Here is a 14,137-nt window from a genome sequence, read left to right as displayed (position 1 = left end):
TACAGTTGCCCAATGGATTTAAGAGTTACTGGAAGCTGGAGGTGACAGGTTGGCATGCAGACAGCAATGTAATTGTGTACTTTTTATCCCATCAAAAACCCATGCTAAACATAAGCAAGGTACATATAAGTAGTGAGGGATTAGGTCCTGAATCATGCTCAGCTGTAACAGAATTGTCAGTTATCTGCCACCTGCACCTTCTTTGGAAGTTTGCTAACCAGTCCATTTTCAATCTGCCTACAAGTGAAAGATAAACTTTTGTCACTTACTAGGAATGGCAAGAAAATACCACCTTTTTTTTCCAGCTGAATCAGTTTATCTAGACTGTGAAATCTTAAAACACCAAGAGCATACTGTCAGCAAAGACAGAGAAAAAAAAAATCTGCTTACTTCCTGATAGGATAATGAGAATGCAGCAGCGGAGGTGTGTATTTCAAAATCACAGCAAGCTGTGCTTTATCCAGAATGGTACCACAGCATTTGACACATGTGCTGTAACCACATGGAAACCATGGCAATGGAGGAAAATGGTAGGAGGGAGATTGTACAGTATGGCAGGGAAAAATCCTCGGCAAAACCAGGAAAATAAATTTGTATTATGTAAAGGAGATATGACACAGTTGTGCTGTTCAAAGGTTATTCCTTATATAAAAAGCAACACTGGTAATAATGAAAATACTTTCTTAGAAGAGTAGGCGCATGAGCAATGGTAGGTAGGTAGGTGGGAGGAACAGCGTGGGTTGTGAGACCAATATTAGACTTAAAGGAGTCAGAGAGGAAAAGTCCCAAAAGATGAAAAAATCACTTCAGAAAGAACAGGGAAAGCAAAAGGGAACATGTTTTTAAGTTGTTTGCTCTGCCAGAGATAAAAGTGCAGCCAACTAGAGACTGAATATAGCAAACTGAGAAAGGGAGTAGCAGAAAGAAATGCATCAGGAAGATCCCTGACAATTACTGCTGTAGAAACACTGATTTCACAGCGTGCTTTGTTCTTCATGGACAGAAAAAACCAATAATTAAAGGAGTGAAATACCACTCAGCTTTAGGGTGTTAATAATACCCTTCTAGGTCAACTAGAAGGTCCACTAGTGACAGTAAAAGGCTGCCTGCTGCCTAGAGCAGGCTTTGGCTCATTTCCACAAAGCTCTTATTCAGGTGCAAATTGAACTCAAGTCAACAGCAAGGCAAGGAAATAACTTGTTATCACACATCACACAATTGCTTGATGACCTATATTCAGTGAGTTAGGGGCCCTAGTTTGGTCTCTGTCTAACACACCTGCAAAACTCTGACACAACTCTCGGGTTAATCAGGGTAGGAATGGGATGGAAAACGAATGTCATTGTGAAGGTCAAGTCACACTATTAAGAAAGTATGAAGACATCTGCAAACAAAGACCTAGCTTAACAGAAGACTTCAATTCCCAGAGCAAGCACTCAGCTGTTTCTCATAAAACCCCCAGAAATTATCATGTTCAGCAGAAAGTAATGAAAGCACTGCATAATTATGTATTATACAAATTGTCTCTGAAAGTGAAAGGTTCCTCAGGAAGATATATTTCTTTAAAATATCAGCATAGATTAAAAGAAATAATTCTATTTCATCCCAATTCATGCTGAAAAGCCATTGAAAAAGAAAAGTTATTTCATGCTTTCTCCTCTTTTTTGTTTTACTGCCATTTACCATTTTCCCTTCCTTCCTCTACCCCATGATTTACATCATATTCCTGCACAGCTCCTAAACTTATGTGAATTTTACAGAGTGAAGCTTAAAATTTGGCACATTCCTAAAAGCTTTCCCAAATAGGAAGCAATTAAAAAGCATGGGAAATTAAGTATTTATACAAGGATTTTGCTGAATTACAATGACTTGAAAGCGAAAAGCTTCTGCTGCCTGGCACCTCTGGTCTGACAGCCTCCATGGGTGAACAGTGACATGCAGGACTTTAGATTTTTCCTAAATCTATCTCTTTTTTTGCAAATCTTGTATCTACAGAGAACAGAAATGATCAAGAGCAAATACACTTAATGTGATGCATTGAGCTTCACATATACTATGGAACTCTGGAAAGCATGCTTCTAAAAACTCAAAAAGAATAAGCTCTGTGCCTGAAAGTGTGTCCATGCATGAAGCCTGGCTGGCTGGGCTTTGTGGTGGTAAATAACATTCATGTTCACCTTGCAGAGGTTGCAGTAACTGATTTCACAGGAAGAGTTTTGGCTCAGGAAGGGATGTGGTAAAGTCCTCTGGATGATGAAAGGAATCACTGGATCCCTTGAGCAAAACCAGCTAGATTATGAAAATCCCTGCAGAAAATGAGATTGCTTTCTCCTTTGGTCACTAATAGAAAGACAGACAAGAAGCAATCCCAGGCTTCCCTTGAGACAAATTCAGGCAGGATGCTATGGGGAGCTGCAGTAAGCTTGCTTTTTTCTGCTGGCCTATTCACCACTGATGTCAAAGCATGACATTCTTAACAAGGATCAAACAGTTTTCGCTAAAATCTGCTTCTCAGATAAGGTCTCTGGAAAAAAATGGGGTAGAGGAGGACAAGGAAGGAGAAGAAATTAATCAGGGAAATGCAGAAGGAGTCTTTTGTCACTGATCATGGATACTAGAAGAGATAGAGATCCTTTTATTCCCTCCCCCCCCCATTTTAAACCCACAGCCTTAGGCAAGTTATACTAAGATTGGGTTATTTTTGGTCCAGTGAACTATGATTCACTATTATAGCTAAGAATTTTTAAATTTTTTTAAAAAGACACAAGAAACAATTGTTGATTTTAAATCCACACTGTTTTCTTTTATGGATATAATTAATTTTCTTGCTTTAAGGGACCTTTCTATTTTAGAATCAATTAAAATGAAATGGTTATACAAAATTGTCCATTTGTGCAATTTTCCTGACAATTTGGGTGACTTTTTTAAAAGGCCCAAATAAAGGAAAAACAAATAGTGACATTTAAAAATCTCCCAAAACTCATTATTCCTTTTGGCTAAAGTTTTCACAAACAATTTTAAAAATCCGATTTTGGTTCTCTACAAAATACAGTGCAATTCTGAGTGGAAAACATGGGTTTCTCTACTTTCAGATAGTCTTTGCTCTTTTTAATTAAATGTCAGGTTCTCTCTGGAGTTGCAAAGACTATCTAAGGTCTAATTTCAAATGTTGAGTATATATAGATACACAGTTACACAAAGCTTTTGCAGGCCGAAGCTGTATTTTAACAAAGCATTCAAAGAGTGCACCTACTGTACATACCTGGATGCTCACTTAACACTAACAGGTTAAAATACTTTGCAAATTCAAAGCACTGGTTCCTTTTCAGAATAACATTGAAATACACTCTCAGATTTACTCTTGTTAAGGAAAAAAAACATGCAAAAATAAGCATGATGGAACGCACTGGTTCAAATACGTTCCTGAACTGGTAGCTGGAAATAAGAGAGGAAACAAACATAGGAAACACAGAAAATGTAAAGAGAAGAAGCAAACATAGAAAATGCATGCCTTAATGGAGATCTGTAGGTGATAGAGCAGAATCTGGACTTACTTGAGGGTGGTGAGCTCGGTAAGGGATGGCTGGGTGGCCTTGAGATAACTCTCTCTCCGTGCAGCAATCTTTGGAGATGGCTTGGGGCTTGTGTCCGAGTCTCCGCTGTCATCGTCGCCCATGGCTTTGATGTAACTGCCGCTGCGCATCCGGCGGCAGGGAATCTCGTCATCTTTTCCTCGTGGAGTGTAGCCACTCCATTCATCTTGAGGAACCTGAAATGATGAACACAATTCTCTTGTTAGCACACTCCTCCCCGATGTCATTGGTAAGCCACAACAGAGCCATAACAAAAACTCTGATGGCCAAAGGGCTTTTCTTGTCTCATTTGACCATGGGTTGCTGTTGCAGTGGAGGCCCACTTCTCACCCTGCAGAGGCACAAGCACCTCCAGAGTTCTCTGCTATTTTCCATTCCTTATCTGGGAAGCTTCAAGCAAACATGCTGACATAAAAGGCTTGGTTAAGTTTAATACTGGACAGGTAAAATCTTGAGTGTTTTCAGCTATTTTCATTCAAAGTCTTTATAAACCAGATCAAAGTATTTTTAGTTCAGCTCAACATATTGAATGTCTTTGGGGAGGCACAAAAGCTGAAATACAAATCCATATATGACAATCTTTTCTGACAGAATGTACACAGGAACACTCATCAGGATGATTTTGGCTCAAGATATATTTCAAATTAGTGGAGCTATGCACTAATTATCACAAAAGTAGGTTTGCAAGTGTGAAATTTTACTAGTATTGCTTTTATAGCTTAATTAGTGCAACCACACACCCGCAGCTTGCAGTGAGCCTCCTTTTGAATTCTGTCTGAGTCCTACAACCCTTTATTCCTTTCTTTTTCTTTTTCTTAATGATGTGCATTATTTCTCTTGATCTGAAGTCAGTGCTGTCCCTTCTTTGTATTGGAAATCTGGAGCAGTGGGAATGTGCATTCATGAGATTTTAAGACATAACAAAGGACAGTCCAAGAGCAGAGTGCTCTTGCCCTCCCATTGTCTCCTTTCCTTTGCTCCTGGGGCTTCTGACCACATGAACCAGCATCCTCCTCTTTCCTGTAACTGCAGAAACAACATGCAGAGGAGCAGGGTCTTTGAAGCTGCTTTGCAAAAACATCATTTTTATCTAAAGGTGAATCTTCAAAAGGGTTTTTTAGTTAAACAAATATTGTGTTAAATACAAGCTATTGTGAATTTTTAGTTTGCTGCTTCTCTGATCCTTCTCAGTGAATCAACTCTATAAAACAGCCATAGCTATAATGCTCAGAAAACCTTACAAGCCACATTAAATAAGGAGGCATGAATCTTGGTTACTAAATTTGTCTTGCAACTTACAAATACTCTCACCTGCCAGAATAATCTTTTCTATGAGAAGTTTGTTTTTCATCAGCATTTACCTTCACCTGAGAATCTTGTGAATCCCATTGCAGATTTCAGCTAGGGCATGTACATGCCAGTTTGTTTAGACAACCAAAACTAAAACATTGGAATGCTTGCTAATGGCTTTGCTGTTGATTCCCACTGCAAACATGAGTGTAAGTCCAGAGGCTGTAAGGCCTTTCAAATGTTACTGTTAATGCAAATAAATTTTTATGGCCTTTTTATGGCCTTTTATCAATCTATAATGCTATAAACGACAACCCTAAAGCCACTGTGCTATATAAAGGAACAAATTTATTTAATGGTCCTAAGCACATATAGGCTTATTACTAGTTATAATTAATGATACTATTTTATTAATTAAACTATTCACAGCCTATGTCTTTGATTTGTTTCTTGATGATTTCAAAACCCAAGACCATGCCAACCTTCTTCCTTCACTGATTTTTCTTTTCCTGCTTCTGACATAATGATTTAGGGCCTTCCTTAAGCTGCCAGGCTCAAACAGTCCTTCTTTCCTCATGTGTTCTCCTATCCCCATACTCTCTTGGTCAAGTCCAGCCATGAAACTCACTTAGATGTTCAGTATTTTCCTTAAAAGACTGAAGATTTAACCCTGCAGATCTACTCTAGATTGCACCATTATCAATATTCTTTCTTAAGACCCACTCTTCCTTTTCAGGATTTAGTTGTTCCAAAATGCCCCATGTTTTATTTAACTAATGCTTTCCTTGTGCCTTTTAAAAGTAAATTTCCACTTTGTCTTTAAATATCCTTCAGTAAATGGCTCTACAATTCTTATTCTCCATCAGCATGCAAAGTTTGCTGTTGTGGGTTTGGCAATTTTTTGCTCTGTGTGTGTGCATGGTTTTTGTTTGGCTCATTTTAAAACTTATTTTCCTGGGCTACAAGAATCTAAGTTCCTTTAGGCAGGAATATAGTTCTAAGTCCAGTTTTCTTACTGAATGATGATATGCAGAGTTGTGCATCTATAGGATATTACTGAATAAATACTCATAACAACACTTGAAATATTCTTCTGGGAAAGGGTAAAGCTTTAACTAAGAGTACCAAGTACTAATGAAATCTACTAGAAGAACAGGATTGAATGAACAGCTCTAATATTTTCCCACATTAAAAAAAAAATTAAAAATAATAAGAAGAAATATTTCCATTCTGTAGCTTCTAAGTTTATGCCGAGACAACAGGTCTGGACAGATGATATGTTCAAAATGAAGGTAACACTCAGTAGCAGTTTTGATTTCTGATATAGAAGAGTACAGAGTATTTACATTCCTCCCTTAGCCACTTATGACAGACAGAGTACAACATTTTTTTCAGGTCTTACTCTTGCATTAGTTCCAGGCCTAGAGCATCATCAAACAGTGAGTATACAATGTATATTCACACCACCTCTCCCCCACATTTTGGAACCTACAGCTTCTGCTTACCAGTGTAAAACCTTGACTTTTCAAATCACTCACACAAAAGAATTTAGGACAGGTTTAGTAAAATCAAGCTCTGCTGACATTTTGATGCCATGCTCAGACTTCAGCCAGCAGTTAAAAACCCCTACTGGTGTATTTCCAATCAGTTTTTAGCTAGCTACTAGATATCAAAGTCAGAGTATGTAGAGAATCTGTGAATTCTCAGAGGATATGAACTTTGATTTGTTAATTATTTTATTCATTTTGCTTTAATTGAAGATCTTTCCTTTTTCTCATTGAGATAAGTCTGTAAATTATTCTTTAATGCACTAAACAAACTATGTTAGTATATTGTTAAGGTTGGTGCCTTCAATGGAGAAAAACCAAGGGGAGATAAATTTGCCATGTTCATACAGCATCCATTATTCAGGTAAGCTGAACACTTGTAGTTTTACTAAAATAATAGACCCACTATTAAATTTAATGCCATAGTTCATAGGTGTAATACAAGTGAGGAGATATAGGTACTGTGGAAACTCTTACTTTGGAGTTATTGAGTTCTGTTATCAATAACCCCATGTATAAGTACAAGACCTTTTATCCCAAAGCTTCTCAAAATTATTCAGATGCAATAGGCCAAGTTTTGAATGCTCGTTGCAATGGATTTACCCCAAAACTTTCTATTTACACATGCAAACACTGTGTACCATGATGAGGTCTGAGTGCATTGCTCTAGTCCCTCAATTTGTATGATGTGATTGCAAGTTCTCAGTTTGAGCTCTGCTCCTGTCAGTGAGGGGAGCAATCACTGAAAAACAACAGCTATGTTTTTAGGAGCTTTTCCACTTCTTAAAAAACACTAGCTGCAGAGAAAGAAAGATGAGCTGATGACACAGAAATCAGACAAAGCAGCCTCAGTGAGTGCCCACAAACCCACTGGCTGGTTTGGGTATTGGAAGTCACCTGCACGTGCAAAACCAAAGGAAATAACACAAAAGTGACCCAACTTCCATTTCCATTTTATGGGTTTAAGGGCAAACCCTGTATGTACCAAAGAGAAAAGGATGGCTGTGGTTAAAAAGCCATCCAGATTCAGAGAACAGACTAAAATACCAACCCAGATATGCTTCTAATTTCACAGTACTCACTGAGGAATCCAGAGTGTTTGTACAAACTATCTTGCCTGCCCAGACAAAGCTGCAATACAAGAATGTAATGGAATTTTATTAAAAAGCTATTTTAGTTGAAGTTTGACGTGGGGTTTTTTTTTTGCAGGTATTTAAGTTTAGTTTGTTTTTTTTTGAAATATTGTTTTTACTCTTTTTATTGCTTGTTTGTTTCGAGAAAAATTTCAGTATGTAATTGATTTTGTAGATGAAAATTTGGGTCCAGCTCCCCTTTATATTCTTTTTTCTTATTTCTTATATTACATTCACAAGAGCAAGAAACCCTGATTTTGAAATTTGGTTTAGGCATCATATAACTGATAAAAAGCATTTGTAGGGTAAAGAAACATTTTAGAAGTTCTGTCTCAGCTATTCACAATTGCAATACTTTTAATGACAGGGTGTCTGTCTGTGTCTTACTTGAGTAGGACAAACAACCCTTAAAGCTCAGCATTTCCTTTCATTTCAGGCAGATAAAATAATGTCAATATTTTAATACTGCTGTGCCTGTAGTCAAATACCTCAAGCAATACCTACTAAAAGAAGTGACCTGATTTTCAGAGTGCTTTTTTGGTCCCTAAAAAGTATTGGCTGCAACAGACATGGCTGTAACAGCTCATGCAGACAGTGCAGCTCACTGTCGCAACAAAGTGTTTCATATTATGAGAAAAAAGTACAACATAAAGCCCTCTCCAAAATGCAAACTGCAGGAATAAAAGCAATCAGATTATTTAATACATTCTGTTTCTACACATATGGTACTACACATCCTGCACTGTGATTTCTTCTGTTGGTCTGGAAAAAATGCTGGGAGAAATGTCTGTGTGAATCTCCAGCTCTCTTATTTTTTTCAAGGCAGGGGGTCTGCACAAATGTTCCCACAGGCTCTGACTTTATTTGAATGACCAATATTATGCCTTGCAAGGTCACACAAGTGCAAATGCACTGTATCTTCTGCCTTAGAGGATTAATGGGATTAAGATTGACATACTTGAGATAAAGCTGTTTCATGCTTTTAAGAAAATCATATTATCCAATTACCTTGGCAATACAATTTTTCCAGTATCAGAATATCAAGAGAGAACATCCCTTGCATGATTGTTTTAACTCTTATGAAAAAGGGGGAAGAGCTAAATTCAGATCTAACAATGAACATTGTTTTTATTAAAATTGAACTATTATTATTCACACTATCAAAGTAATAATGATCCTGGAAACATTTCATTCTCTAAATTTTTAAGCTCATGTACAAATCTTAGAAATATACAAGCTTAGCTCATGAAATCAATCAAATCAAATGTACAAATCTTAGCTCATGTACAAGCCTAGAAATCAAGAGTGTACATCACTTATACAAAAGGCATAGTGAAACAGAACATTACTAATTGAATAGAGATAGAAAATATTCAGCAAAGGCCTCTGAGCCATGCAGCTTACTGAAACTTAAAACTTCAGCAAACCCCTGGCAATAAATTGCTACATGTATGAACACTAAGCCTGACAGCAATTTCCTTCTTTTGATTCAATGGCTGATATATTCTTTTGTAAACAGAGCAGACTATAAAGATGAAGTACTGCTACTGGCCAACATCTTACCTGGATTTAGCATCATTTAGTGTATTGATTACCTGTCCCAATCTTTAACTAAATTTATGCTGCTCTGCAGGCGTTCACATTTTGTCATTAGCCAGGTTGTACTGACTTGTCACTTCCTTTAATGCATTTTTTGATATAAAGGAACTGGATTTTTTAATAGATAGCCTAGGACCCCTAATAAAGAAACAAAACAAACAGGTATACTGGCCTCACAGTTTTCAAATATTCACTTGATAAGCCCACATGTAATAATATGTGAAATAAGCCCAGATTGTCATTGCAAGGGTAAGAAAACATTTTTTAAAAATCCAATTTCTAACCAATTCAATTAGAATATCTAATTTTCTTTATTTTTAAAATTTTTAAATCCCCCCCCCCCCCAATAGTTATTAACTTACCTTGCTGGATGAAATAGCAAACAGACTGTCTCTATAGCAAATTAAGTTCATTATTGATCTCTAGTTTGCTTTGGTTTATTGCAGCTGAAATCATTAAAGCTTCTCCCTGTGCTTTGCCAAAGCAATGTGGATGACTATAGAAGTAAACAAAAGGACTGGAAGGAGTGGCTAACCATCACTCACAGCAGTAGACTTGTAACTTTAGCTTTCTATTAGTATGCAAATACTTAATGAAATGAAATCACACAACTAAAGAACAATGCCTAATGACTGCTCAGTGCAGATTTTTCAAACCCATGCAATTTGGTCTCCTTAGCCATTATTATGCCTCTTCTGCATGCTGTAAAGGAAGTTTCAATTGCCATCTTCCACTTACTGAGCCAATTCCTGGCAGTCATGAATATTGAATTAATCAGACCAATAAGGATGAGTAACATTTCTTTCTATCAGTGTGCATATGTTAAGAATCACTGAAGTATGGAAAAAAAAAAAAGGAAGCCTTAGAAAGCAGAAAGAAAAATATATGTTTAATGAGCCTTAAGTATTTTCAAAAAGGCAGTTAGGAGGGTTTCCTTTATTTAGGATAAATTTAATATGCTCAGTATCTGCAGCAACATTTGCTTTAGCTTGTACTATTGGAGCAAATTAGTTTAATTTAGCTGACTTATCTCCATATTTTTTTACAAGAAAGGAATTAACACCAGAACAAAGACCTGTCCAAGACAGAGCATTACTTCCTCTATCTTGTGCCCACCCCTTGCATCAAACCTGAACAAGCAAGGTGAAGAACTGAAATCTTCCTTGATATAACAGTAGTTTGGAAAGTCTTCTAAACCAGTATGAATCCTGAGAGAGTCAGCCAATAGACAAAATTCTTCAAGTTTACGATGCCCCTTCACCAAAAGGTGTCTTGACCATTGGCTCGTCAATCTGATCCACATTCTCTTCTATGATGAAGAATGAGTGTCTTCTAAACGAAATTACCATGTCTTGATTCCAGACAAATATTTCGCCTTCTGCTTTATGTGTAAAAGTCCAACCAACCACGAAGAGGGGCATGCCGATACAATGATTCCATCCATTGCCTCGCACCCATAAACACCTTCTGCAGAAAGAAAGTCAAACAGCAACCAGCACGTCCATTAGCCGAGGTGAACATCACTGAAGGTCACAGAGCAGGGCTCTTGGCCAGGACCTCAAACTAGAGCTGCTTCAGTGATACTCATGGATGATATCCTCCAGTGGCAGAGGGCAAACATTCGTTCTCATCTTTCGCGGTACCCTTGAAGCATTCAGTGCCATTGGTTATGATGATATATGCTTTTTTGGCCAATTAAGGAGACAGGATGACTGCTAACACAAATACCAATCCTTGAAAGGACACTTTCAATGACCAGCAGCAGAGAAATGTTCATTTCTTCTTTGTATCTCCTTTTGTGGTGAGTCACTTCAACAGCTGCACACAGTGACTGGTCGGCATCCAAAGCAATACTGTTAGATGAGATGCCATTTTACCCTTCTTTCACTGCACACAGGCACAAGTCTGCTATCAAGCAGACAGCAGGAAACTGGCTAGTGGGTGGAGAACATGTAGCTGAATCTGTATCCTTGGAAGAAAACAGATGTGTTGGGGAGAGCATTTTGAGAAGCAGTCCTTATGCTGTTTCTTTCGGCTGACTGTAACTCAGTAATCTCTGGTGCTTTGCTAATGTGCTCTCACAGGCAGCAGCTCTAAGTGATGCCCTTAAACTGCCATCTCCTGCTGGCTCTTGGCTTCTGTCACATTTTAGTGGCCAGTGGACACACTTCACTGATACTTTTACAACGATTTCTTCGAGATTACAGCAATGCTATATACCTGTGAAATAAGCTTTGATTTGGCTGTAAGGAAACTGTCCTGGCTCCAGAACATCATAGTGTGTCTTCTCAGCAACTCCAAATGGTCACCAAATGGTCGCCTGTGTTCTACAGTAGTGTCCCATAGGATATGAAATCAAGGTCATAGTCCTGACTCTCATCTGTTGAAAACTGAATTGCTACAGACCAGGAAACCTCAAAGATTTCCTGACAACCTGGTTAGCAGGCTGGGGTTATGTCAGCAAAGCAAAATTAGACACAAACTTATTTGCATAAAAGACTCCTGGACACAATTCAGAGACTATTTGGAAGCCCTGGCCCTTCAGAACTGTCACAATGCCTTATCCAATTGTTTGACACATTGCTTAGTCTTTGGTGAGAGAAATACATATGTATCAGAAGCCCAAAGAAGACAGTTCATTGCACAGTTTCAGGGTAAGAGGATGAAAGGACAAACACACACAACAGATTGATGTTCTCATTGCTTAATTCACTAGTGACAGAAGCTCACCTATGCAGAGCATTTGTAAAGCAGAACAAAAACTTGGCCAGATAACCTAGCTCAAACCACTATTCTGGCACTGTAGTATTTCCTCACTCAAGATCTATCCTGTGAATTCCATTCTTGAAACAAGCACAAAACCCCGACCCAATAACTGGATGAAGGGAAATACTCTTTATTACTTTGCACTGACTGAGGAAAACGTATCATTGCCCAGTGTTTTCTTCCCCACATTTTTCATGTGTTTCCTCAATAAAAGTTAAGGTTTCAAACTCAGAGGCAGATTAAAATGATCCTCTTTGCTGGACTTGACTTGTCTTGAAGATTTCTTGTTTTATTCTTGTTTTTTTTTTTTTTTTTCAGTGAAATTACTGAAAAGACTAAGATTGGAATACTCCAAATATTTAAGGCTACAGGAAGGAATCAGATTCATGATTGAAGCAAACCTTATCCCATGAAGGAACTGAAATAGATACCAAATGCCAGCTGTTATGTGCAGCCATAATTTTAGTGAACATTTCTGACCTAACAGTATAGGTAATGTAGTGTCACCCAAGTAGGTTGCTAAATCCTATAAATGGTATGCCAGCAACAGGTTCCAGTTGCCAGAATTGTGTTCATTAATGGATGTACTGTTAGAAAGGAAGGATGCTAACAGAATGAACTGACAGTAATTCAAGTTAATCTGGAAAAAGTAAGGTCAGTGCCAGTACATTCAATACTTAAAAGTTACAGGATGGCAATAAAACAAAAGGACAGAAAATTACAGAACATTGGCAGATAAAGTTGCAGCTGAAATTGCTGTTGAAGAGCTCTCTTTGTACTTAGGAGGCCCCCACGACTCAAGACACCAAAGGTCAGCGCAGCTTTCAATTAAGCAAATAAGAACACACCAGTTGTTAAGGTGAAATAAGTGGCAGGATCATGATCACCAACACAGCTAACAATTTTGGTTGGTTTTTTTGTTGTTTTTGTTTTGTTTTTTAGCTAAATTGAAGGACTGCAAAGATGAGGAAGATGAGTATATTGAAATACTCTCCAACATATTTCTCTCAGTACAGCAATCACATCTTGGGTGGGTTTGCCTTTGGTAGGCTAAACAACCAAGATGCCAGTTTAATGGAGTTATCTGTTAGTAATATACAAATTGTAAATAAGCTGTTTTGTGCCTAATCTATTAAAAAACCCCTTGAAACTTATACCTCATATACTTTGTAGTTCTGACTGAAAAACTGAAAGAGAAATAACATGTGCTTCATTAATTTTTAATTTATAATGGAATATGAGCCAAAAAAGTAATCAGATACATGAAAAATAGAAGATCTATATTAATGGATGTTAATACAACTTCCATATATATATGTAAAGATATTCTGGAAGATTAATTTGAATATGGTAGTTGCATCTGAAATGCAAACACCATAAACGAGGAAAACACAAACTGAAAATGAAGAAAAACTTGCATAGATAAACTTAGTATAACAGATCTAGCATAAATTGCTGTGTCATAAGGATAAGCACTTTGAAGTGTAAGGCACCATGTTAACAAATCACATTACACTGACTGGTCCTTATTAGCACCCTGACCTTTAGGTCTATTTGGTCATCCATGGACACAGGCAAGAAAAAGAGGCTGGCTCAGCCTTCCTAAGAGACTGTGCCTTGTCCTGAGACTGGAGAACAAGTCATTTGGATAATGAGTTTCTCAGCACTACACACTGTGTACCAATGCACATTACAGGCAACCTTCACCCAGGAAACTGAGTGCAGTACTAACCAGAACCCTTGGTCACTGGAAAATTCTTATTGCACCCAGAAACTTGGTTTATATTTTTAATAGTATTTCTCACAGTATCCCACCAAAGGACAAGCAAAGCAAATGTGGAGGCTGAATGACTGCACTGTTGCCTCCACCTTCTGTGCTTCAGTTTTCAGAAGTAAAATTTCCATCCTTAGCCTCAAGTGTCTGACAAAACTAATATGAGTCTCATCAGTTGCAATGAAAAGAAAACTTATGACTGACCCATATGAGAAAATAAAATTAATCTGAAAAGCCTCATTCTTAACAAATGGACCAAGGTCAACAGGAATGGTAATTACAGGGAACATTAAATGGCAAAACTATAATCAGAGACAAACTCTGCAGTGTATTTGATACACTATTAACTCCAAAAATCTTGAATTCATAGAAAACAAGAGTGTCAGAAATATCTCCCCATTTATTTAGATCCTATTGTTTGCAGCAAAGGACTGC

General features: G+C 37.6%; 1 protein-coding gene across 6 annotated transcripts in view; it reads right to left on the bottom strand.

Moving 5' to 3' along the window:
• The window catches only part of DLGAP1 (DLG associated protein 1), a 404,901-nt gene that overhangs the window by 118,664 nt on the left and 272,100 nt on the right, over positions 1-14,137 (bottom strand). For all 6 annotated transcript variants that reach the window (XM_064705914.1, XM_064705918.1, XM_064705917.1 and 3 more), the window contains one exon: positions 3,555-3,769. In XM_064705914.1, coding sequence (XP_064561984.1) covers positions 3,555-3,769 — 215 coding nt within the window. The remainder of the gene's footprint in view (positions 1-3,554; positions 3,770-14,137) is intronic.

Source organism: Zonotrichia leucophrys, chromosome 2 (assembly GCF_028769735.1).
Source record: "Zonotrichia leucophrys gambelii isolate GWCS_2022_RI chromosome 2, RI_Zleu_2.0, whole genome shotgun sequence".
NCBI lineage: Eukaryota > Metazoa > Chordata > Aves > Passeriformes > Passerellidae > Zonotrichia > Zonotrichia leucophrys.
This window is presented reverse-complemented; position numbering and strand designations above follow the sequence as displayed.